Source organism: Schistocerca gregaria, chromosome 6 (genome assembly GCF_023897955.1).
Source record: "Schistocerca gregaria isolate iqSchGreg1 chromosome 6, iqSchGreg1.2, whole genome shotgun sequence".
NCBI lineage: Eukaryota > Metazoa > Arthropoda > Insecta > Orthoptera > Acrididae > Schistocerca > Schistocerca gregaria.
Window position 1 is genome coordinate 178373273 of NC_064925.1, and position 25122 is coordinate 178398394.

The 25122-nt window shown below is 44.4% G+C and overlaps 1 protein-coding gene across 1 annotated transcript in view; it reads right to left on the minus strand.

Moving 5' to 3' along the window:
* The window catches only part of LOC126278683 (uncharacterized), a 423081-nt gene that overhangs the window by 321836 nt on the left and 76123 nt on the right, over nucleotides 1–25122 (minus strand). Inside the window, exon 3 of the mRNA XM_049978936.1 lies at nucleotides 4997–5275. Within this exon, the coding sequence (XP_049834893.1) occupies nucleotides 4997–5275 (279 nt within the window). The remainder of the gene's footprint in view (nucleotides 1–4996; nucleotides 5276–25122) is intronic.

Sequence of the window (25122 nt, forward strand, 5' to 3'; positions counted from 1 at the left end):
ATAGGAGCTAATTACACGAATACTTGAAATATTAACACTAATACAAAAACAGGAGGTACACTAAAGAAACTCAGCGTCTTTTCCTTTCTTTTTTCTTCCTTGAACATGAACAGAACCTTTAAACTCAAAGCAGATTTCTCGTTTGATATTTTCCACACCAGCATAAGGAATTGACAACTTACCTGTCAGATCACTCTTATAATAAGAGAAATGTCTTTTTCATTTATGTTACAGAGTATTTTATGTCTACAGACTTTAGAGCCATAACTTTTATGGCATTTTCCAGTAAATTTCTATGGCGGAGACATATCTATAGTTGTATGAATTTCCCTTTCCTCCCCGGAATTTAACCAAGATATAATATTCTCCATCTTCGTGTGCGATAAGATCTCGTATGCTTTCTCCAAAGAGATCGACATCATCCATGCTGCGAGAGCTTCAAAGAGAGTCAGAATCATAATCAGTCTCCTCAATTTGCTTTCTTTTTTGTGTACTTGTCACAGCTTTGGTCATAATTCTGGCCCTCTCCTTTTGGCCAGCACCTTTTTAGTTTGGAGGCTTTTTTTATCAGCTATGAGTTCACTGCTGCACTTGTGTCTGCCGCGCTAGTGTGGCGGAGCAAAGGCAACCCGCAGTTCACCGCTGTGAAGCAGGTATCTAGGCTGTAGGCGACACTGTATTGCGTTTAGGAATCAATCGTATCCACTTTTGGAATGGTGCGTGTTATATTTAAAGATTATACTCACTGCTGAATAATTATCTCCATATAATAAATGCGACAATCAACATGTAGAGCTCAGTTTTCTGTATATGAAACACAAATTCGATATGTATATAGCCAATAATTATGTAAATGCGACGAATATTCTAGAAATGTGTAGACATTTATTTTCCGTCTTGAACTGTTGTTTGTCAAAACCATTTTTTATCTCGAAAGTGAAGTTTCTAATTGAAAAACGAATTATGTCTAACTATTCCAAACAATAGCAGTTTAGCCAACAGTAGAAACATTTGTGATAGGTATAGCTCTGTTATGAATTGACTGGGTGGTTCGTTTTTTGGAAAGTTTTGGCTGAATCCCTTACCTTGCTTGTATGTTGGTTTCTTACGGTGTTCTGTAAATTTATTATTGAACATCGATCTTAAAAATAATGACGTTCTGGGAACTCGATTATTTTCTGTTATCATGTTTAGAATTCTCTGATGAAATCAAAATCAGCGTCAGTGATGCACATCCCTGTTCGGTATAAAGGGCAGCTTTATCATTATTCTGTTTTATCAACATAGGATAAAATTATAAATGAGTGTCATCGTTACTACGAGGTCATAAAGCATAAATCTGTATTTAAGATAGCTTAAGACAACATACCTGCTAACTAATATTACAACACACTTCACATCCACCACAAGCTATGGGTTATAGTGTTTATGTAAGGGTTCGCTTTTGATAGGTAGCAAAGCAAGCTTACATGACTTTTTCAATGCAGGCATTTTAGAAGAACATTTTTTGTTACATTCTACGGCTGGATGGTGAATCTATATCACAACTGGATGGTAAGGAGTGAAATCCACACCTGCTCTTATGTTAATAACACAGTATGCACTTTAACAACGGCTGTCAAATCTTCGCAGACACGCTGAAGATGCGAGGAGATACTTAACAAAATACTGATCAGCGGCAGCTGTCATATAGGTACGACTAGAGCATGTCGTGTTTTAAGCACTTTGATCTACTGGTTACGCTTCAAATTTCGACTACTCTCCATGTATGAATGACAATATCCTGTATCCGCATTTTTCGGGATTTTTCCACGTCTGTCCTTTTTTCCGTTTTTACCATTTTTTCCAATGTTCTAATGAATTAAGTGCTTTTGTGGCGGTTGTCACATCATCAAAGCGTATGTAATGCAAACGTTTGCTGGAATTATATATAACCTATTGATGAGTCAGCAAGTAATACTATATAATTATAAACACCATATACAGCGAGAGTCTATACAGAAATGTCAATTCTTAATGTGAATACATAGTTATCTTATCACTTCCTTTTAAAGAAACTGGGCAACATTAGAGGGTACAATTTTGTACTACAACGTAGAATTGGCAAACTACACGAGCTTTTTTTTTCGTGGACGTTCTTCCACAGAGTTGAAAAATCGTCATATTTTTCTTCCTCACAGAGTGCTATTAACAAACCATTCCGGATTATACCACATTTTAATGCATTTTAGAGGTTAGAAGATCTTGATACAGAGGTGTATCTCTATCTGCAGATAGCATAACAGCGTGCGCTAGACCGTCGGCCGGCAGCTGTCACCTCCAGAAATCTGTGCAGCTGTAAGATGCTGTGCCTTGGCTGGAGTAAAAAGTTATTCTCAGTGTCTATCTTCCGTTACTACACCGAGAAAAATGTTTGAGAGCACTTTTTCGAAACCCCGTAAACGCGTCCCATTCCGTCTGGCTCAAAGATCCTTCATCCTTTTTTCCGTAGTGGTGGAAAAACATGGCTCCCTGCGACGTCACCCTCGGGTTCTAAGACGCTTCAAAAAGCAAGATGTCGACACTTGCGAAAAGAAGGCCACGGATCAAAAGTTCATGTGACTTGTGTAGAGGATTAATGATGTCATACTGGCACCAGATTTCGACACAATTCTGACCAATACCACAGTGAATGTGTCAAAGATAGGAAGCTCATCACAGCTCCTTTTATCCATATTTCACCCCTTCTTTTGAAGTCTCAGCGATTGACGTTAGAAGCCCCTCGCTCCACGTTGAAATCACGCGGTTTACTTGTAAGTGGCCGAGGAAAACATTTCATATTCACTGCCGCTCGGATTGGGCAGGAAGAGCCAGTAGGGAGTGGCAGAAAGGACCTCTATGAAATCAGCCGTTTCACTGGAGCATTGATTCCCACACATTTCGTGGTTGCAAATGACAGTTCGAAGTGCGATGAGCAAAAGTAGAACATTCTCGTCAACCTTTGGCACAGTACACACCCATCTTGACGGATATCAATGGGCAGCAGAAACACTGAACGTGATCTGAGCACTTCGGTGTGGAACCCGATCGTAATGTTTGCCCTGATGTGCCGAGTTGAGCCACTAGGGACCGTTCAAAACGATTCGACGAATTTAAACATGATCCAAAACAGTAAAAGGTCTTTATTCTTTTTCAGTGGTCTTATTTCATGCCCTCCTGTGCTGTGATCACACAGGGTTGCAACATTGACATAAGTGGGAATGAAACAGCAGACGGCCCCAATAAGAGCCCAATTCGGCAAAACCCTTGGTGGCAACCGCCCATCACTTACTGAGAATTTCAAAAATGTACCTACACAGTAGTATTCCAAGGCGCATGCAGGTAAGCAAGCACATGACACTCCTCCGAAGCCAGATGCCATCTGTTGTGGAGTATTGGACTTCATCATCATCAAGATTATGACACCCGCTGAGGCTTTTTCGTGTAGATTTTGAGTGGCGGTGCATCTTACATGACGACTCAACGCTGAGATTTGCTTTTCTGACCGCCACAGCAGAGGTGAAGTGTATGTAACAGAGGCTGCGACGACCTTGCTATCGCGACTGCTACGTAGGTCCACAGTGGCGCTAGGCGGAGTTGTAGTAACTTATGGTGCCAGTGTGACATAATTAAACCACTTTACACATCACATGAACTTCTGAGCTGTGGTCTTTTTTCCGCATCTGTCGACATCCTGCTGATTCAAGCGTCTCTTAGCCTGAGGGTGACTCGAGGGCGCAACGCTTTTACGCCATTACAGGCACCTTTGAGCCAAATCGCAAACTTATGCGTTGGTATGCGAGAAAATAACGGGGTTTCGAAAAACTGATCCTTTAATTCTATGTTTCTACATAAGTCTTTCGAATTCTAAAGGTGGCAGGGTTAAAATACAGGGAGCGAAAGGCTATTTACAATTTATACAGAAACCAGATGGCAGTATTAAGGTCGAGGGACATGAAAGGGAAGCTGTGGTTGGGAAGGGAGTGAGACAGAGTTGTAGCTTCTCCCCGATGTTATTCAACCTGTATATTGAGCAAGCAGTAAAGGAAACAAACAAAATTCGGAATAGGTATTAAAATCCATGGAGAAGAAATAAAAACTTTGAGGTTCGCCGATGACATTGTAATTCTGTCAGAGACGGCAAAGGACTTGGAAGAGCAGTTGAACGGAATGGACAGTGTCTTGAAAGGAGGATATAGGATGAACATCAACAAAAGCAAAACGAGGATAATGGATTGTAGTAGAATTAATTCGGGTGATGCTGAGGGAATTCGATTAGGAAATGAGACACTTAAAGTAGTAAAGGAGTTTTGCTATTTGGGGAGCAAAATAACTGATGATGGTCGAAGTAGAGAGGATATAAAATGTAGACTGGCAATGGCAAGGAAAGCGTTTCTCAAGAAGAGAAATTTGTTAACATCGAGTATAGATTTAGATGTCAGGAAGTCGTTTCTGAAAGTATTAGTATGGAGTGTACACATGTATGGAAGTGAAACGTGTTCGATAGTTTGGATAAGAAGAGAATAGAAGCTCTCGAAATGTAGTGCTACAGAAGAATGCAGAAGAATAGATGGGTAGATCACATAACTAATGAGGAGGTATTGAATAGAATTGGGGAGAAGAGGAGTTTGTGGCACAATTTGAGAAGAAGAAGTTACCAGTTGGTAGGGCACGTTCTGAGGCATCAAGGGATCACAGATTTAGCATTGGAGGGCAGCGTGGAGGGAGACCAAGAGATGAATACACTAAGCAGATTCAGAAGGATGTAGGCTGCAGCAGGTACTGGGAGATGAATAAGCTTGCACCGGATAGAGTAGCATGTAGAGCTGCAGCAAACCAGTCTCAGGAATGAAGACCACAACAACAACACACAACCAGTGCGTGCGTGATTGCTGACGATTCTGCACCGTGCGAGGCCACGACGCGCAGCCGTAGGCGTTGTTAAGGGTTAGCAAAAGCGCAGCTCCGAGTGACTCACCGACGTGCGGAACCTGGTGGAGATGGCGAAAAACTCGCCGTGGCGGTCCAAGAAGACGAAGAAGGGCGGCGTGAGCAGGCCCTTGGTCGAACGCACGCACAGCAGGGCTACGAGGCAGACGGCGGACAATAGGAGGGTGGCGCGCAGGTCCAGCGGTTTGGCAGTCGCCCATCCGGATCGCCACTGCGTGATGCACATGACCGCCAGCAGCAGCGTGTAGCCGCGCGACGCCGTCCGGAAGTCGTCCGAGCGCGCAGGCAGCCGCCGCGGCAGGTAGTCCTGCGGCGACGCAACCCGTACACTTACTCTGTATCTCACGTGGTACCGTCGGACATCGAGTTAACAAGACCAGTGCTACAATCTGGCCATTACAATTGCTACACCATGAAGGTGACGTGCTACAGACGTGAAATTTAACCGATAGGAAGAAGATGCCGTGATATTCAAATGATTAGATTTTCAGAGCATTCGCACATGGTTGGCGTCGGTGGCCACACCTACAACGAACTGACATGAGGAAAGTTTCCAACCGATTTCTCATACACAAACAGCAGTTGACCGGCGTTGCCTGGTGAAACATTGTTGTGTTGCCTCGTGTAAGGGGGAGAAATGCGTACCATCACGTTTCCCACTTTGATAAAGGTCGGATTGTAGCCTATCGCGATTGCGGATTATCGTATCTCAACATTGCTTCCCACCTTGGTCGAGATCCAACGACTGTTAGCAGAATATGGAATCGGTGCGTTCACGAGGGTAATACGGAACGCCGTGCTGGATCCCAACGGCCTCGTATCACTAGCTGTCGGGATGACAGGCATCTTATCCGCATGGCTGTAACGGATCGTGCACCCACGTCTCGTTCCCTGTGTCAAAAGATTGGGACGTTTGCAAGACAACAACCATCTTCACGAACAGTTTGACGACGTTTGCAGCAGCACGGACTATCAGCTCGGAGACCACGGCTACGGTTACCCTTGACGCTGCGTCACAGACAGTAGCGCCTGCAATCGTGTACTCAACGACGAACCTCGGTGCACCAATGGCAAAACGTCATTTTTTCGGATGAATCCAGGTTCTGTTTACAGCATCATGATGGTCGCATCCGTGTTTGGCGACATCGCGGTGAACGCACATTGGAAGCGTGTATTCGTCATCGCCATACTGGCGTATCACTCGGCGTGATGGTATGGGGTGCCATTGGTTACACGTCTCGATCACCTCTTGTTCGCACTGACGGCACTTTGAACAGTGGACGTTACATTTCAGATGTGTTGCGGCCCAGAATATGTTCGACTATTGTCCTGGCCAGCACATTCTCCAGATGTCATACCAATTGAAAACGTCTGGTCAATAGTGGCCGAGCCACTGGCTCGTCACAATACGCCAGTCACTACTCTTGATGAACTTTGGCATCGTGTTGAAGCTGCATTGACAGCTGTACCTGTACACGCCATCCATGCCCTGTTTGACTCAATGCCGAGGCGTATCAAGGCCGTTATTACGGGCAGAGGTGGTTGTTCTGGGTTTTGATTTCTCAGGATCTATGCACCCAAATTGCGTGAAAACGTAATCACACGTCAGTTCTAGTATAATGCATTTGTCCAATGAATACCGGTTTATCATCTGTATTTATTCTTGGTGTAGCAATTTTAATGGCCAGTAGTGTAGTTACAATACTTGTGGCATCACTTGTGATGCTGTCAAACCTAATACACACGAAGAAAAACAAAACAAAAAAAGAAGAAGATCGACTAAGAAGAAATTATCAAAATTGGACAGCAATCGGTGTACGTGATTTGCATTTACAGACAAACAAATGATTATATTTTCTGAAAAATTGGTTGGTTTATTGGAGTGAAAGAGCTTCACAAACTGAGCAAGTCAATAATGCATTGAATACCTCTGGTCCTTATGCAAGTAGTTATTGGGGTTGACTTTCATTGATAGAGTTATTGCCTGTCCTCTTGAGGAACTTTACGCCACTCAGTGTCCAATAGGCGCGTTATATCGTCATAGTCCCTAGATGATTGGAGGGCCATGGTCATAATGCTCCACACAATCTGAATTCGATAGAGATCCGGTGACGTTGCTGGACAAAGTGGGGAAGGACAACGAAGTGGGACGTAGAACTTCACCGACTTACCGCTGTGCTGTAAAGAAAAGAGTCCTCCTATGAAAAGAAATGACACCTGAGACCATGGCTCCTGGCTGTCGGGTCGTATCGCGGGGCGCAGTCAGGTTGGTACCCCCCACCGCTGTCCAGGGCTTCTCGAGATACGTCTTCGCTAGTCATCAGAACTCGATTCCAAGCGGGACTCATCACTGAATACACTGAATACAAATCTACTCCATTCAATGAGATTCGAGGCCGAAGACGTGTTTTGAGACGTGCAAGACAGCGGTGGGATACCAATCTGACTCTCGGTCCGACAGTCAGAAGTGATGGTTTGGGATGCCACTTCATTTCATAGTATGATCCCTTCTATTGTCATTCGTGTTACGCTTACAGCGGAGCGCTACCTCGCCTATGTTCTACGCCCCGTTCTGTTGCCTTTCATGTGAAGGCATTCTGGGCTTACATTTCATCGAGATAACGACCAACCGCACACTGCGGGTGTTTCTACTGCTTGTTTTCGTGCTTGCCAAACCCTACCTTCACCAGCAAGTTCACCGGATCTCTGCCAATTTGGGAACGCTTGCAGGGGAGGGCCCTCCAACCATTTCAGGATTTTGAAGATTTGACGCACAGTTGGACATAATTTGGCACGATTTCCTTCAGGAGGATATCGAACTACCCTATCATTCAATGAGAAGCCGAATAACTGCTTGGATAAGAGTCAGAGGAGGACGAACGCATCATTGACTTGCTCTATTTGGGAACGTTTTTCAATTGAATAAATTACAACATTTTTGTAAATCGTAATTATTTGTTTGTCTGTACATGTAAATCACATCTGCCGAATTCAGTTCCATTTGGGTAACTCCTTTCTGGTGAATAATCTTCTTTCTTTTTTTCCTTGGACTGCGCATATTAGAAAGCCTCCGACACTGGTGGGTATCGATAATTGCATTTTTTAAAATAATGTATTTTTGCTTTGTCAACTGCGGCTTTCTTTCGGCATGAAGATAATAATATTCAACTTCATTAACAAGAAAAGTAAGTGTGTAAATTTTGTAAAATTAATTATAGCATTTACACTGGTTTCTTGTTACATTTACGTAAAAAGTACATTTAAAGTCAATTGCAAATTACGAGGGTCTGTCAAAAAGTAATGCCTCCTATGCTTTTTTTTATATTTGTCAAGATTTTCAAATGCAACTACATAGGTTGAAAACCACAACATTGACGATAGATTTCTGACTTTACAATAATCTCCGTCCATTTCACCAGTTTTGGTCCATCTTTTAACATGGACGTGTATTCAGGTGTGGTAAAACCCACGATTCTGCTCCCGAAGCCATTGACATGCGGACGTTTTCACGGCCTCGTCATCTTCAAAGTCAGTCCCACGACGAGACTCTTTTATCGGCCCGAAGAGATGGAAGTCAGATGGTGCCAGGTCAGGATTGTACGGGGGATGAGGCAAGCCTTTCCATCAAATTTTCATAACCCCTTCAGTGGTGCGACGCCTTGTTATTAGTCTTGTATGGTCATGATAAAGAAGAACATTCGCCGTAAATTGGTTGGACTAAGTCGCTGGAAACGTGCTTTAATCTGTTCCAAAATTCTAGGCAGAAGTTATTGTGCACCCCCGCTCCAAAAATCCAACCACAATCAAAACCGCCGCATCCCAGTATGTTGGTGTTGTGGTTTTCAGTCCTGAGACTGGTTTGATGCAACTCACCATGCTACGCTATCCTGTGCAAGCTTCTTCATCTCCCATTATTTACTGCAACCTACATCCTTCTGAATCAGCTTAGTGTATTCATCTCTTGGTCTCCCTCTACAATTTTACCCTCCACGCTGCCCTCCAATGCTAAATTTGTGATCCCTTGATGCCTCAGCACATATCCTACCAACCGGTCCCTTCTTCTTGTCAAGTTGTGCCATAAACTCCTCTTCTCCCTAATTCTATTCAATACCTCCGCATTAGTTATGTGATCCAGCCATCTATTCATCATTCTTCTGTAGCACCACATTTCTAAGGCTTACTGTATCCATAACTGTCCCTGCCCACCAAACGATCTGAACATTTTATTCTTCGGTGAGTTTCTCTGATGGCTTCCTATTGACTGCTCATTTTTTTGGTTAAAATAAATGAACCAATGCTTCCTCTCTAGTTACAGTTTTTTCCTTCTCTCTCCATACGGAAGCCCTGTAAGATTTGGGAAGCAATTTTTTGTCTTTTTATTCTGGTCGTTTAACATTCTTGGTACTCAAGTTGCATAAACCTTTAAGTATAATCACCCGGCGGTCATCACGAACAGTGTCATCGACTCGACGTATGTTGTGTGGAGTCATTTCAATCACCGGCCTACCACTCCACGTTTGGCCGGCCGCGGTGGCCGAGCGGTTCTAGGCGCTTCAGTCTGGAACCGTGTGACTGCTACGGTCGCAGGTCCGAATCCTGCCTCGGGCATGGATGTATGTGATGTCCTTAGGTTAGTTAGGTTTAAGTAGTTCTAAGTTCTAGGGGACTGATGATCTCAGATGTTAAGTCCCATAGTGCTCAGAGCCATTTGAACCAACTCCATGTTTCCTCAGGCACTGAGTTTGTCCTTCAACTTCGTTACAGCGATGAACTGTCTTCTAAAGTTGTTGATATCCGCCGTGGCATCACCGTACACATTTATAAGTCTTGCATGAATATGAATCGGCGTTTGACCTTCTGCAATCAAAATTTCTATCACAGAACGCTGTCTAATACGAACATCGATGGCGGCGATTTTGGAAGCGGGTACAGCACTGGCACCTGCTAACGCAGAAAGTTACTACTACAGTTGATTGGAGAAGAACCTTTGTGGAATAGCGCCAAATTCTAATTTTTCTCGTAATAAACTTTATTTAAGGAGAAAGGTCATTATAAATTACCTTTATCATTATAAATGATTGAACGGATTTCATAAATTCTTTGTAGCTACATTCACCTATATATTATCACAAAACCCAACACTTTAATTTAAAATCTCGAAAAGTTTAGTATTGTTGCAAGCGCACCTCAGATTTGTCTACTTAAGTGTAGCAGTGAGCAGTTATGCAAGATGGCGACAGGCAGAGAGAAAGCGCATGTTGCACTTGAAATGCGTCGATATTAGTCTGCCGACACAATGCAACTACACTTCAGAACGAAGTTAACAACGGTCCACTAACTGCCGATACCATTCGGCGATAATAAGCGCCGTTTAAAGATTCGGAACAAGTCTGCAGGGGGGGAGTCAACGGTTCGGAGTAAAGAACGGTTGACAGCGTGCACATGAGTTTCGCACTTAGTCCACAGGGGTCGACGAACATAGCAACCATACAGCTGAAAATACCACAACCGACCATTTTGGAAGAGCTTAAGGAAACGTCTGATGCTGGAGCCTTATCGCTTGCTATTACTACTATCCCTGACTCCGAATGACGAATTTTCGGTGAGTTGGAACAGCTTAAGGAACAGGACTGTTTCGTGAGAAACTCGTCTTCAGTGATGAAGCAACATTTTTTGTGAATAGCGCAGTGAATAGGAAGGTGCGAATCTGCTGGAGAATCCCTCACTATCGTGCAGTTCATTAGACATTTGCCAAATGTTAACGTGCTCTGTGCAGTCTCACGTTACAAAATTCATGGCCCTTTTTCTTCTGCAAAAAGAGCGTTACAGGACACTTGTGTATCCGTTCCATCGTGATGTTCGTGAATTCTTAAACAGGAAATTGAGGAACCGATAGATCAGTCATGGTGGGGTTGATGATCAGTAATTCATGTCATGGCCTCCATGCTCTCCCGACGTAAAACCATTCTTTTTTTATTTTTATTTATTTATTTATCTTTTTGAGCGGTTATGTGAAAGTTTCACTGTTTACCTTGTTACTTTAAACCGCAGGCAACCACAGCCAAATTTCCACATTTTGAATGAAATGGTCCGCACTGGCTGCAAAATACATTTTATTGAAAGTCACGACCGGCTTCGCGTCAGCTGAAGATGGACCCTGAGCAGAAAAATGCTTTTTAACAGAAAATGCATAGCGGAAAGTTAACTGCCTCTGAGCCGATCCCCATTGTTACGCCATCGCCGAGGTAGCCCCTGGGGGTCGACAACACGTCTAACACCACACAGGACCGAGGTTGTCTATGCCCAAGGCGCAAGGAAAGGTAAACTTCGGCTGTTTTGGAAACAGACACTCCGCGTACTACTTCCTGCAGGCTATCTCAACTCCCTCTGCAGGAAATAGTACGCGGAATGTCTGTTTCCAAAACAGCCGATGTTTACCATTGCTTACGCCTTGGGCTTAGACAACCTCGGTCCTGTGTAGTGTTAGATGTGTTACCGGCCCCCAGGGGCTACCTTGGCGATGGCGTAACACCCACCATTCGCGTCAGGGTATATATAGAAATTGTTTATAACCTGACTTGCATGATGGGGTTCAGTGTTTACGCCTTCTCTATCAATGAACCTACCAAAACTGCGAGCTTGCTTCGATAGTGCTTTTGAACAGATTGATAGGGACACGCTGCGCCTAACATGGGAAGAACTTGATTATCGACTTCATATCTCCAGAATTAGTAGGGGGCACATACGGAGCACTTTTAATATGTCAAAGAAAGCAAACGTTGTGGGTTTTTTTATGTGGAAAGCTTTGCGACAATATATCAAATAATACAGCTGCTGAAAATCTGTGAAATCGCTTCACCCATTAAGAATAACTCTGTACAGTCTTGTCAGCAATGTGAAAAACTAGACTCCTTGTCTGTAATTGTAATCTCTCTGGCCTCTCCAGATTGGCTAGAAGAGACGACGTGAAACTCACACATGTTAGTGAAGTCGTAATGAGCAGATGGAAACTACATTACTGCGAAAGCTCAACGATTATCGTAAATCAATAGTTTGTGTTTAAGAATACAGAAACCAAACCGCGAATGATCTTTTATTATTTAGTAAAGTTATCCATTCGACGTTTTATGATTTTGGGATGTTCTAGATTTCTTTGTGTAGGAAAAACTCAATTCATCAATGGTAATCCGAAGAAGGCCAAGGAACCAATATAAAAACCGGCTATGGACCTGATTCTTCTTCTTAGTTTCTTTTTTATTTTTTTCTACGGCAATGTCAATCTGCAGTTACGGTACGTTAGGGTTGTATGAAACAAAGCACTTGCGGATTGTACTGGACAAAATAGATACATAAAAATTTAAAATTTTTGCCTTTTTATGTTTCAACAGGCGAAGAGAGAGAAATCAGGACATAACTGGATGAAAATAATGTGATGGAAACAGTAGAAAAATAAGACTTCTTGAAATGACAATAAGGAAAGAAAGAGAGAGAAATCTTCAGTTCCAATTAATACTAGGTTTGGAGCATTAAAAGTGGTAATTATTTGTTTACTCGTACAAAAGAGGTACACATTTGAAATTTTTCACGTCCTTCACAACAGTCATCAGCGTTGTGTACAAAACGATGTCAGCGACGTGGAGGTCGTAGGAAACTCTTTACAGCACACCAATGTTGATAGTTCAAATGTACAATCTATTGCCGACGAGTCTCTGTAATAGTTCTGAGTCTAATGCCATGAAATGCTTCCTTCAATTTAGGAATCAAGTCGCAGTCTCAAGGGCTCATGTCCGGTGAATGTACTTGGTGGTACAGCACTTCCCAGACCAACCAATCCAACAAATCATTCAGTACCTAAGCCATATGAGCCCAAGCATTCCCTGCAAAATGCTGGTGACTACTTTACAGAACAGTAAAAGTTTCTAACGTGTCTATTTTCTATAAGCTGCATATAAATAGTTGCCACTACTAAAGTTCCAATCCCCGTATATTAGGAAAAACGAAGAGCATGATACGCATTTTAAGAAATAATATTTTTTTCCGTGAACTTCTAGTGAAGAAGACGAAACAGTATTTTACGATCATGTTAAGAATTTAGGTAACCAGGATACACTGAGGTGACAAAAGTAAGTGGGTACCTTCTGATACTATGCCGGAGTTCTTTTTGCCCGGTGTTGCGCGGCAGTTCGATGTAACTTGATTCAACAAGTCGTTGGAAGTCGCCTGCAGAAATATTAAGCCATGCTGTCTCTATAATCGTCCGTAACTGCGAAAGTGTTGTCGATGCAGGACGTCGTACACAAAATGGACTCCTGATTATGTACTATAAATATTCGATGTCCGCCCCTGGTAGCTGAGTGGTCAGAGCAAAGGAATGTCATAATGGGTTCGATTCCCGGCTGGGTCGGAGATTTTCTTCGCTCAGGAACTGGGTGTTGTGTTGTCGTTATCATCATCATTTCATCCCCATCGACACACAAGTCGCCGAAGTGGCGTCAACTCGAAAGACTTGCACCAGGCGAACGGTCTACGCGACGGAAGGCCCTAGCCGCACGACATTTACATTTTACAATATTCGATGGGATTCATGTCGGACGATCTGGGTGGCCAAATCATTGAATAACAGAATGGTCTTCAAACTAACTGCGAGTAAGTGTGACACGGTGCCATGTTTGAGAATATGACCTCCATGTATGGCTGCAAATGTTCTCCAAACAGCCGAACATAAAAATATCCAATCAATGATCGGTTCAGTTGGATAAGAAGACCCCTTGCATGTAATCACAGCCCACACCATTAAGGAGCCGCCACCAGCTTGCAGCCCACACCATTGAGGAGCCGTTACCAGCTTGCACAGTGCTTTGCTGACAAATCCGATCCATGGCTTTGTGTGGTCGGCGCCACACTTGAACACTACCGTAAGCTCTTACCAACTGAAATCGAGGCTTATATGTCCAGGCCACGGTTTTTCAGTCGTTTAGAGTCTAACCGATAAGGTCACTAACCCAGGAGAGATGCTGCAGGCTAAGTCGTGCTGTTGGCAAAGGCTTTGGCGTCGGTTGTCTGCTGGCGTAATCAGATTTAGCCGCACTGTCCTAATGAATACGTTCGTCGTACGACCCACACTGATTTCTGCAGGTATTTCAAGCAGTGTTGCTTGTCTGTTAGCACAGGCAACTCTACGTTAACAACGCTGCTCTCGGTCGTGAAGTGAAGGCCGTCGGGCACTGCGTTGTCCTCGTCAAGAGGTAATGCCTGAAATCTGTTTTTTTCGGGCCACTCTTGACACTGTGAAACTCTGAATATTGAATCATCATCATCATCATCATTTAAGTCTGATTATGCCTTTCAACGTTCAGTCTGGAGCACGGCTCCCCTTATAAAATTCCTCCATGATCCCCTAATCAGTGCTAACATTGGTGCCTCTTCTGATGTTAAACGTACTACTTCAAAATCATTCTTAACCGAATCCAGGTACCTTCTCCTTGGTCTGCCCCGACTCCTCCTACCCTCTACTGCTGAACGCATGAGTCTCTTGGGTAACCTTTCTTCACCCGTGCGTGTAACACGACACCACCATCTAAGCCTGTTCATCCTGACTGCTACATCTATAGAGTTCATTCCCAGTTTTTCTTTGATTTCCTCATTGTGGACACCCTCCTGCCACTGTTCCCATCTACTAGAACCTGCAATCATCCTAGCTACTTTCATATCCGTAACCTCAACCTTGTTGATAGGGTAACCTGAATCCACCGAGCTTTCGCTCCCATACAACAAAGTTGGTCGAAAGATTGAACGGTGCACAGATAACTTAGACTTGGTACCGACTTCCTTCTTGCAGAAGAGAGTAGATCGTAGCTGAGCGCTCACTGCATTAGCTTTGCTACACCTCGCTTCCAGTTCTTTCATATGTGTCCATCCTGTGAGAATATGCATCCTAAGTACTTGAAACCGTCCACCTGTTCTAACTTTGTTCCTCCTATTTGGCCCACTGACATTACTTTCGTTTTGGAGATGCTAATCTTCATACCATAGCCCTTACATTTATGATCTAGCCCTGAAATATTACTTTGAAAACTTTCAATCGAATCTGCCAATACAACTAAGTCATCCGCATATGCAAGAATGCTTATTTTGTGTTCACATATCTTAATCTCACCCAGCCAGTCTATTGTTTTCAACATATGATCCATAAATAATATGAACAACAGTGGAGACAGGTTGCAGCCTTGTCTTACCCCTGAAACTACTCTGAACCATGAACTCAATTTACCGTCAACTAACTGCTGCCTGACTATGTAAAGACCTTTAATTGCTTGCAAAAGTTTGCCTCCTATTCCATAATCTCGTAGAACAGACAATAATTTCCTCCTAGGAACCCGGTCATATGCCTTTTCTAGATCTATAAAGCATAGATACAATTCCCAGTTCCACCTTTAACACTTCTCCATTATTTGCCGTAAGCTAAAGATCTGGTCCTGACAACCTCTAAGAGGCCTAAACCCACACTGATTTTCATCCAATTGGTACTTTTTCACGCATTATAATTTTGTGCTCGATGCAACCATCCAAAAATTAAAATGACTAAGTTACAAAGGATAGAAAAAAATATAAAAAATCGGCTAAGATATATTCTTGTGGCTTCAAGTTTCATAATTCTACTAAGTATTGTATCATGTAATGTGAAGAATTTTAAAATACCACCGTCATTAAGTATTCTAATTTCGAAATAGCTTACGTGTCCGACGTTCATCCAACCAAAGTATCCAAATGACAAGAATGAAACGCCGTTGACTTTGTATGTTTCAGCTCTTCGATACTAGCAGCACAAATTACTATAGTTCCAGTTGAAAAGCGAATTAACATAGCTATGAAAAGAGGCTACATGTCATTTAGTGAGGACTTGTTTGTAACACATTTGGTGAAAAGTTAATTACAATATCTTAATCAGTTCAGGAAACATATGAAGCGGAAAAAAAGTCTCACCACAGAGGAGCTATGCAAATTGGTCACAAATTTTCATTCATACAGGTACCGACGGAAAATGCAAAATTGTAAATTTTTGCGACCGGTGGATGAATGAATGACATACAGTTCAGCTTAATTTCACCGTGCAACTGGCGTAAATATTAAACAGGGGACATGTCGATACCAGGGCATAAAGTCTTCACGAACTACATTCCGTGTACTGAGTTCGACAGTAGCTATGCCTTGCAGAGAGGCGCGTGCATAATGTACACAGATATGGGTCCGTAAACTTTTCCTGGTGTAATAAATGGTTGTATTCATGGCGGGTCTCCAGCCGGAACATATCGTCATCTGGACACTATATTTCGGCGGTCAACCTTTTCGCCATCTTCAGGTGCATAAGTTGTCGCACAACCTCGCCGAAACTGAAATCAAAAACGCCGCGGTGGCTCCTTTATACACCGACCGTGGGTCCACCGCACGTGCGACAGCGTCAGAATTTACACAACATAAAATGAAAGTGTGGATTAAAAATTATCAATATTTCACCAAGAACAACTACTCTGAAAGCAGGCTGTGGCTATACAATCGTGCAAATGAGATAAATACTATTATTTCAGACGTTCCCACGTAGATTTGCTTCGTAAGATTTGTGTTCTTTCTATTTTCGTAATGGAAGGTCTTTCCCTTGCTACCTTCTTTTAATCAGCTGCCCGCGGTTTGCTGGTTCTACCTGCGGATTCACTAACCGTATCAGATTTGTTGCTAACAGCTGATTCTGTCAGCCTGTAAATATACGCCTTTGCCTGGCTAAAATGTTACAAGTCGTGCCGCAAGTCCATGTACGTGAAAAGACACTCAGCCAAGTAACCGAATTTGTATGGTGTCTCAATCGTAGCTTGTGAGTTCTAAAAATCCCTGACATTTTCGGGACTCTCACTTTTCGTTATACTTTATTCTCCGAAAAATTATATCCAAAATCTGAATATTGTCATATGTGAAAATATAAAATCTTTTCTGAAAAGAAATGGGGGGGGGGGTCATGACCCCCACGACCCACCTGTCTCTTTAGATTCGCACCTAGCTCGCGGCTGCAGATCAGCATCACTAGAGAAGGCATTCAAGGTACAACGCGAGAGTCAGATTTAACAGACAGTCTTGAGGTCATTTGTATGCTAAGTATAGCTGTGTTCGTTGAAGGGAATATGGCGACAGAATCAAAACAGTAGTGCCTGCAAGTGGAGAATAGTTGATATAACCAGAAACAAAGAGATTAGCACACAAGCTCGATAGGTTCTGCAAGAAAAAGGATAGGTATGCGTAACAGGAATGAAAGGAATTTCACGTTCAGTAGAACAGGCTACGTTACACGAGATTTTCGCTCCGATAAGAGGGTGAGGAATACGGGGCAACTGTGATGGGAAATGGGTGCGACAGTATACGACTTCCAATTAGGAGAACCGATAATGACCCAGCCTTGTCGCCCAGTAGTTGTAGGGTAACGGAAGTCCTGTGTGTAATGAGCTGGCAGCTGAGCAACGTGACCAGGCGCGGAGGCCCGTGCACACAGTCGAATGTTGTCACATGTTTCAAGTGTAAAACGAGCTGCTCATTACGCCAAAGACCGAATGTAACATGAATGGCTGTCACTAACAAAGAGCAAAGTGCCGGGAAACTAAGAAAGAGCGTGAGAAAGGAGTCGCGTAACGCCTTACTTGGAAAAATATTGACAGTCGACTGCGAAAGAAAAAAATGAATTTCTTAGATCCAGAGTACGAGGAAACTGATGAAATTTATTATTGATAGCGGGAAGTAATTCTCGGAATTGTTGGCTGTTCCTGTCTTTGGAATTGTGTGGACGATATTTTTCCGTAAGTCTATTTGGCCAGTCTCATTGATTCTCCCCAACAATGTGAATAGTTGCCACCTGCCCGGTGCTCTTAGAAATTCTTATGGAATGTCCATAGTAGGAAGTAATACATTGGTTATATTTCTAGGCACATACTATCCCATCCAGTGAGCGTAAAATACAAAATATACCGCTGGTTCCCGCATCGCGCACCGTTGGACCCTTATTGCTGAACATAATCTGTAAGTCTATAGCCTTGGATGCAAAGGCCCTTCGGGCACACTTGATACGCATCTGGTTCGTCAACAGTTATTTGTTTATTGGCTGGTGACTTCCAGACGCGATATCGGAGCGTTATTTGTGTTCACCTCTCCAAAAGCTGTTGTAGGCTACCTGCTCACACCACTACGCCCCCTGCTGCCATCACTCAGGCGTCGCATCGACGATTTTGCTGAAATTACTTACGAATCTCCTATAGTATCCGACAGTTCCTAGTGGTTCCTAGGAGAGCCCTCAGCTGCTTTGTGGTTTTTGTCCGTGAATGCCATTTTATCACTTAGACTTTTTTTGGGCCTGGCTTTAAGTCCTTAGTCAACATGACTTGGTCACAACACGATTTCTTTCCACAGAAATTCACATTTGTGAACTGCAATCTAAGCCTCTCAAACACCGTCGTTAGCCAAATACTGTGTTCCTCCAAGAAGTACCCGAAAAAACCATGCCATTCAGGAAGTTAGCAGTATTTTACTTGATAGTCCCGTCAAAATGGAGTTTATCAGATTCTAAAAGTACGTGGAGTGGTTTTTAGTCTTGCGTAAATCTGTAGGCTTTTGTGTTCATTCGCACTGAACGGAAGAGCTTTTTGGCTGTTAAATCCACGTCATATTCCTTCAATACGAGGTTTTAACTCTTCTGCTGGGATCTTCTTCAGGATCTAGCGATGTTCACAGTTGACTGAACAGCCATATTTCTTCTACACAATCGACGTTTCAACACCTGTGCTGGGATCATCTTCAGTCCACCGTGGACACCACAAGATCCTGTAGAAGAACCGAGACGAGGGGTCGAAACGTCGATTGTATAGAAGAAATATGATGCGGTCTAAAAACCCAGAAGATTGTACCTTCAGTGTTTTAGTGTCATTGGCATACATTAATATCCGTAATGCCTATATGGTGTTCTGAAAGCAATTTTTTCTATCTTGTTCGTCTAATAGGACTTGGTAACAGCCCTTTGCTAAATTGAATGTCGGGAAATGTTTGCGCCTTGGCAGATCATCAATCGTCTTGGTGGTGGGTACAGGGAATACAGGAGATTTCATTTAGGAACCAATAGTCGGTGACTACACGCCACTTTCGTTTTCCTCTCGCATCCGTTCCTTTTGAAATCATTAGCAATGGAGAGTTCCATCTGCTTTTAACACGTAATATTATAACATCCTATAATATTTTCTACATTTACTGCACCAACATCTCGTTTTGTGCCTGAGTATTGAGTAGTTGGCGAACATCCTACGTTTCGCTTCCAGTGGCAGGGTTTCACGCTTGATAGTACCTGTGTAAGATAACTTATCTCCAGGCAAGTGAAAAACAGCGACATTGTGCGAGGCTCAGTAAAAGCGGCTTTTTCTTCTGCATTTAAATGACTTGTATGGATATTCTTTCCCAATGTCGTTTACCGAGCGAGGTGGCGCAGTGCTTAGCACACTGGACTCGCATTCGGGAGGACGACGGTTCAATCCCGTCTCCGGCCATCCTGATTTAGGTTTTCCGTGATTTCCCTAAATCGCTTCAGGCAAATGCCGGGATGGTTCCTGCGAAAGGGCACGGCCGATTTCCTTCCCCATCCTTCCCTCACCCGAGCTAGCGCTCCGTCTCTAATGACCTCGTTGTCGACGGGACGTTAAACACTAAGATCCTCCTCCTCCTTTCCCAATGTAATTATTCGCACTTCAGCTGTTGTTTGATCTCACTGATGTCCAGTCTGAACGACCCCTGCTTCGGTACTGTTTCCGCCGTCAGTACTAGAAATCCTACAAATATATTCTCACCCTTGGTGTTCACTACGTTCGTTATGCATATTCCTCACTCCATCTTTACCAAGACATCATATATACACTCACAGATATGATCCCCATTCTCGTTCTCATCCAGCACGCTCGTTCCTGTTAGCCACCTTACGACCCACACGTCTCTCCCACTATCACTTTTTAGTTTCTCTTACCGACCTGCTTTTCTCGTAGGCCAAGGGTTTACTTCCTCTCCCTACTCGCCTTCGAATTTGTACATGCATTTCGCTTCTCGTCCAAGCCTTGTGTAAAAGAGCTGCCCATGCCTTGTGTTAAAAAGCTGCCGCTTTCCTTCACACGTACTGTGAAGAGCTCGCGCGCTTGTTCCATTTTCATCCCGCTGTCGCAGAATCTGCTGCTCCTTCCTCTTCAAAAAAGTAAGGTCCAACATTCCCTACCTTGGAGATAACACACTACACTGTTATTTTTGAGCTGTGGATAGGTTTTTGGTGTAGGTCCTCCGATGCCCAGTACCGACAATTTTGTCCACTAACACATCTATCCACATGAAAATGAGCTTCATCAGTCTTGAACATTGGTACATCTGCAGCTTCCGTAAGAATATCGTCCATTATGCCAAATTCTCTACGTTGCATAAAATTCGTTTCACTTAGCTACTAGAAAATCAGTATTTTGTATAAGAGAAATTTGACATCATTGTGTAAGATGCAGTGAAGCGAACGACTTGACAGTGATGCAACCAAAATACACGAACATGAACAACACAAAATGAGAAAGAAACAGAAAACAAAAGATAATACACGACCACAGATATAAACATAGAACACCAAACATTTTTAACAAAAAAAACGAGGGATAATAATAGCCCACGAAACCCACATTTAAATTCAAAAATAATTCCCAAAAACAACAGGAAAAACTTATCTGTATCATAAATCAGGGATGTACCAAGTGAAATGCAATAAATGTGATGGAAGGTACATAGATCAAACCAGAAGGACATTTGAGACCAGATACAAATAACATGTAAGAGCTTGTAGGTATAGGACAAATCATTCAACCTTTGTAGAACACTTACACTGGCAACAACATAAAATTACCACCAGAGACACAGACATGAAAATCATCAGAATAAACAACATGAAAAAACTCTTCCTCATCTTACAAGAAAACTACCACACTCGAGTAACCATAATAGTAAAGAAACATCTCATAAATGATGAGACCAATCTGGCCAACTGCACAGTCTGTAAACTGACTGATCACTTAATACAACGCTATACACATATAACCATAGGCTCCCAGATTCTTTCCTATAATCACCAAACTACCCCACAACCTTTCAAAAGCTAACCACAACTATCAATCACCCCCTCCTCATTCCCTCTCACATCTCTGACAAATATGCAAGATATTTTAAATGTTGTACACTATATACTCCTGGAAATGGAAAAATGAACACATTGACACCGGTGTGTCAGACCCACCATACTTGCTCCGGACACTGCGAGAGGGCTCTACAAGCAATGATCACACGCACGGCACAGCGGACACACCAGGAACCGCGGTGTTGGCCGTCGAATGGCGCTAGCTGCGCAGCATTTGTGCACCGCCGCCGTCAGTGTCAGCCAGTTTGCCGTGGCATACGGAGCTCCATCGCAGTCTTTAACACTGGTAGCATGCCGCGACAGCGTGGATGAACCGTATGTGCAGTTGACGGACTTTGAGCGAGGGCGTATAGTGGGCATGCGGGAGGCCGGGTGGACGTACCGCCGAATTGCTCAACACGTGGGGCGTGAGGTCTCCACAGTACATCGATGTTGTCGCCAGTGGTCGGCGGAAGGTGCACGTGCCCGTCGACCTGGGACCGGACCGCAGCGACGCACGGATGCAAGCCAAGACCGTAGGAACCTACGCAGTGATGTAGGGGACCGCACCGCCACTTCCCAGCAAATTAGGGACACTGTTGCTCCTGGGGTATCGGCGAGGACCATTCGCAACCGTCTCCATGAAGCTGGGCTACGGTCCCGCACACCGTTAGGCCGTCTTCCGCTCACGCCCCAAGATCGTGCAGCCCGCCTCCAGTGGTGTCGCGACAGGCGTGCATGGAGGGACGAATGGAGACGTGTCGTCTTCAGCGATGAGAGTCGCTTCTGCCTTGGTGCCATTGATGGTCGTATGCGTGTTTGGCGCCGTGCAGGTGAGCGCCACAATCAGGACTGCATACGACCGAGGCACACAGGGCCAACACCCGGCATCATGGTGTGGGGAGCGATCTCCTACACTAGCCGTACACCTCTGGTGATCGTCGAGGGGACACTGAATAGTGCCCGGTACATCCAAACCGTCATCGAACCCATCGTTCTACCATTCCTAGACCGGCAAGGGAACTTGCTGTTCCAACAGGACAATGCACGTCCGCATGTATCCCGTGCCACCCAACGTGCTCTAGAAGGTGTAAGTCAACTACCCCGGCCAGCAAGATCTCCGGATCTGTCCCCCATTGAGCATGTTTGGGACTGGATGAAACGTCGTCTCACGCGGTCTGCACGTCCAGCACGAACGCTGGTCCAACTGAGGCGCCAGGTGGAAATGGCATGGCAAGCCGTTCCACAGGACTACATCCAGCATCTCTACGATCGTCTCCATGGGAGAATAGCAGCCTGCATTGCTGCGAAAGGTGGATATACACTGTACTAGTGCCGACATTGTGCATGCTCTGTTGCCTGTGTCTATGTGCCTGTGGTTCTGTCAGTGTGATCATGTGATGTATCTGACCCCAGGAATGTGTCAATAAAGTTTCCCCTTCCTGGGACAATGAATTCACGGTGTTCTTATTTCAATTTCCAGGAGTATATATAGAACACATTGACACCGGTGTGTCAGACCTACCATACTTGCTCCGGACACTGCGAGAGGGCTGTACAAGCAATGATCACACGCACGACACAGCAGACACACCAGGAACCGCGGTTTTGGCCGTCGAATGGCGCTAGCTGCGCAGCATTTGTGCACCGCCGCCGTCAGTGTCAGCCAGTTTGCCGTGGCATACGGAGCTCAATCGCAGTCTTTAACACTGGTAGCATGCCGCGACAGCGTGGACGTGAACCGTATGTGCAGTTGACGGACTTTGAGCGAGGGCGTATAGTGGGCATGCGGGAGGCCGGGTGGACGTACCGCCGAATTGCTCAATACGTGGGCCGTGAGGTCTCCACAATACATCGATGTTGTCGCCAGTGGTCGGCGGAAGGTGCACGTGCCCGTCGACCTGGGACCGGACCGCGGCGACGCACGGATGCACGCCAAGACCGTAGGATCCTACGCAGTGCCGTAGGGGACCGCATCGCCATTTCCCAGCAAATTAGGGACACTTTTGCTCCTGGGGTATCGGCGAGGACCATTTGCAACCGTCTCCATGAAGCTGGGCTACGGTCCCGCACACCGTTAGGCCGTCTTCCGCTCACGCCCCAAGATCGTGCAGCCCGCCTCCAGTGGTGTCGCGACAGGCGTGCATGGAGGGACGAATGGAGACGTGTCGTCTTCAGCGATGAGAGTCGCTTCTGCCTTGGTGCCATTGATGGTCGTATGCGTGTTTGGCGCCGTGCAGGTGAGCGCCACAATCAGGACTGCATACGACCGAGGCACACAGGGCCAACACCCGGCATCATGGTGTGGGGAGCGATCTCCTACACTAGCCGTACACCTCTGGTGATCGTCGAGGGGACACTGAATAGTGCCCGGTACATCCAAACCGTCATCGAACCCATCGTTCTACCATTCCTAGACCGGCAAGGGAACTTGCTGTTCCAACAGGACAATGCACGTCCGCATGTATCCCGTGCCACCCAACGTGCTCTAGAAGGTGTAAGTCAACTACCCCGGCCAGCAAGATCTCCGGATCTGTCCCCCATTGAGCATGTTTGGGACTGGATGAAACGTCGTCTCACGCGGTCTGCACGTCCAGCACGAACGCTGGTCCAACTGAGGCGCCAGGTGGAAATGGCATGGCAAGCCGTTCCACAGGACTACATCCAGCATCTCTACGATCGTCTCCATGGGAGAATAGCAGCCTGCATTGCTGTGAAAGGTGGACATACACCGTACTAGTGCCGACATTGTGCATGCTCTGTTGCCTGTGTCTATGTGCCTGTGGTTCTGTCAGTGTGATCATGTGATGTATCTGACCCCAGGAATGTGTCAATAAAGTTTCCCCTTCCTGGGACAATAAATTCACGGTGTTCTTATTTCAATTTCCAGGAGTGTCTGTCTGTCTGTCTGTCTCTCTCTCTCTCTCTCTCTCTCTCTCTCTCTCTCTTTCTCTCTCCCTGTCCCCCATCTCCCCACTCCCTCTCCACCTCCCACACATACGAATTATTAAAATAAACAAGGGGCCAGGTATTTTCACAGGCTGGCAATGCCCACAACCTGCACAAAACAAACGATCAAACATAACCATTGAAATATTGTGGTGAGTGAAAACGCAAATAACTGCAATCTCCAGAAGTGAGGATAAGTGTAAATAATTGAAATCCCATGTAACAAAAAGTGCAGAAAGGCAAAAACTGCCAAGCGCATATGTGAAACGAAGTTTTTCGACATCAACCTCTGCTAACAAAGTGGGAAGAAACAGTGGTTTGGAGAACCTGCAAACAGGAACCAGAAACATCTTAATTAAAGTGTATACCTACTTTATAAACAAAAATACTGTTTCTATTATAAAGCAACCAAAAATGTACAAACATGTGTATCCAAATTGCAGAATAAACTCAGAACAATGCTTTATAAATAATAGCGAAACGCTTCTGGGGTAAAACTCTTTATAATTAAGTTGCAGTAAGCTTAAGAAGGAGAAACCAATAATTTATGCTAAAAATATCTTCTCTTCCTTTCATTTGGCAATCGTAGGACCAGTAGTGTTCAAAATTGCATTCTATCTACTGAAATAGAGTCGTGTTCAGAAAAAACAGAACTCCTTGAACGACTAGAGATAAAACGTTCATCTTCACAGTACGTGTACTATACATTAGTATGTTCTGGAGAAATGATTCAAGGTCAACACCGATATCGTGGCGCAATACCACCTACCGGTAAAATACGCTTGTGGCCCCTTTTGTCTCTATAAACCGAAGGTAAAGGGGCAGTGTGACTTGAGCAGACGTATGCAGGAACCAAACTGCCAAATCAGTGAGTTTGAAAGCGGGCGCATTATTGGCATTGAAGATTGTGATGCATCGATCCATGGAATTGCTATTCGGCAGTTCAATGGGTGTGTGTAAAATGGTTCACGAAAGGCCGTAGAACACGACAAGAT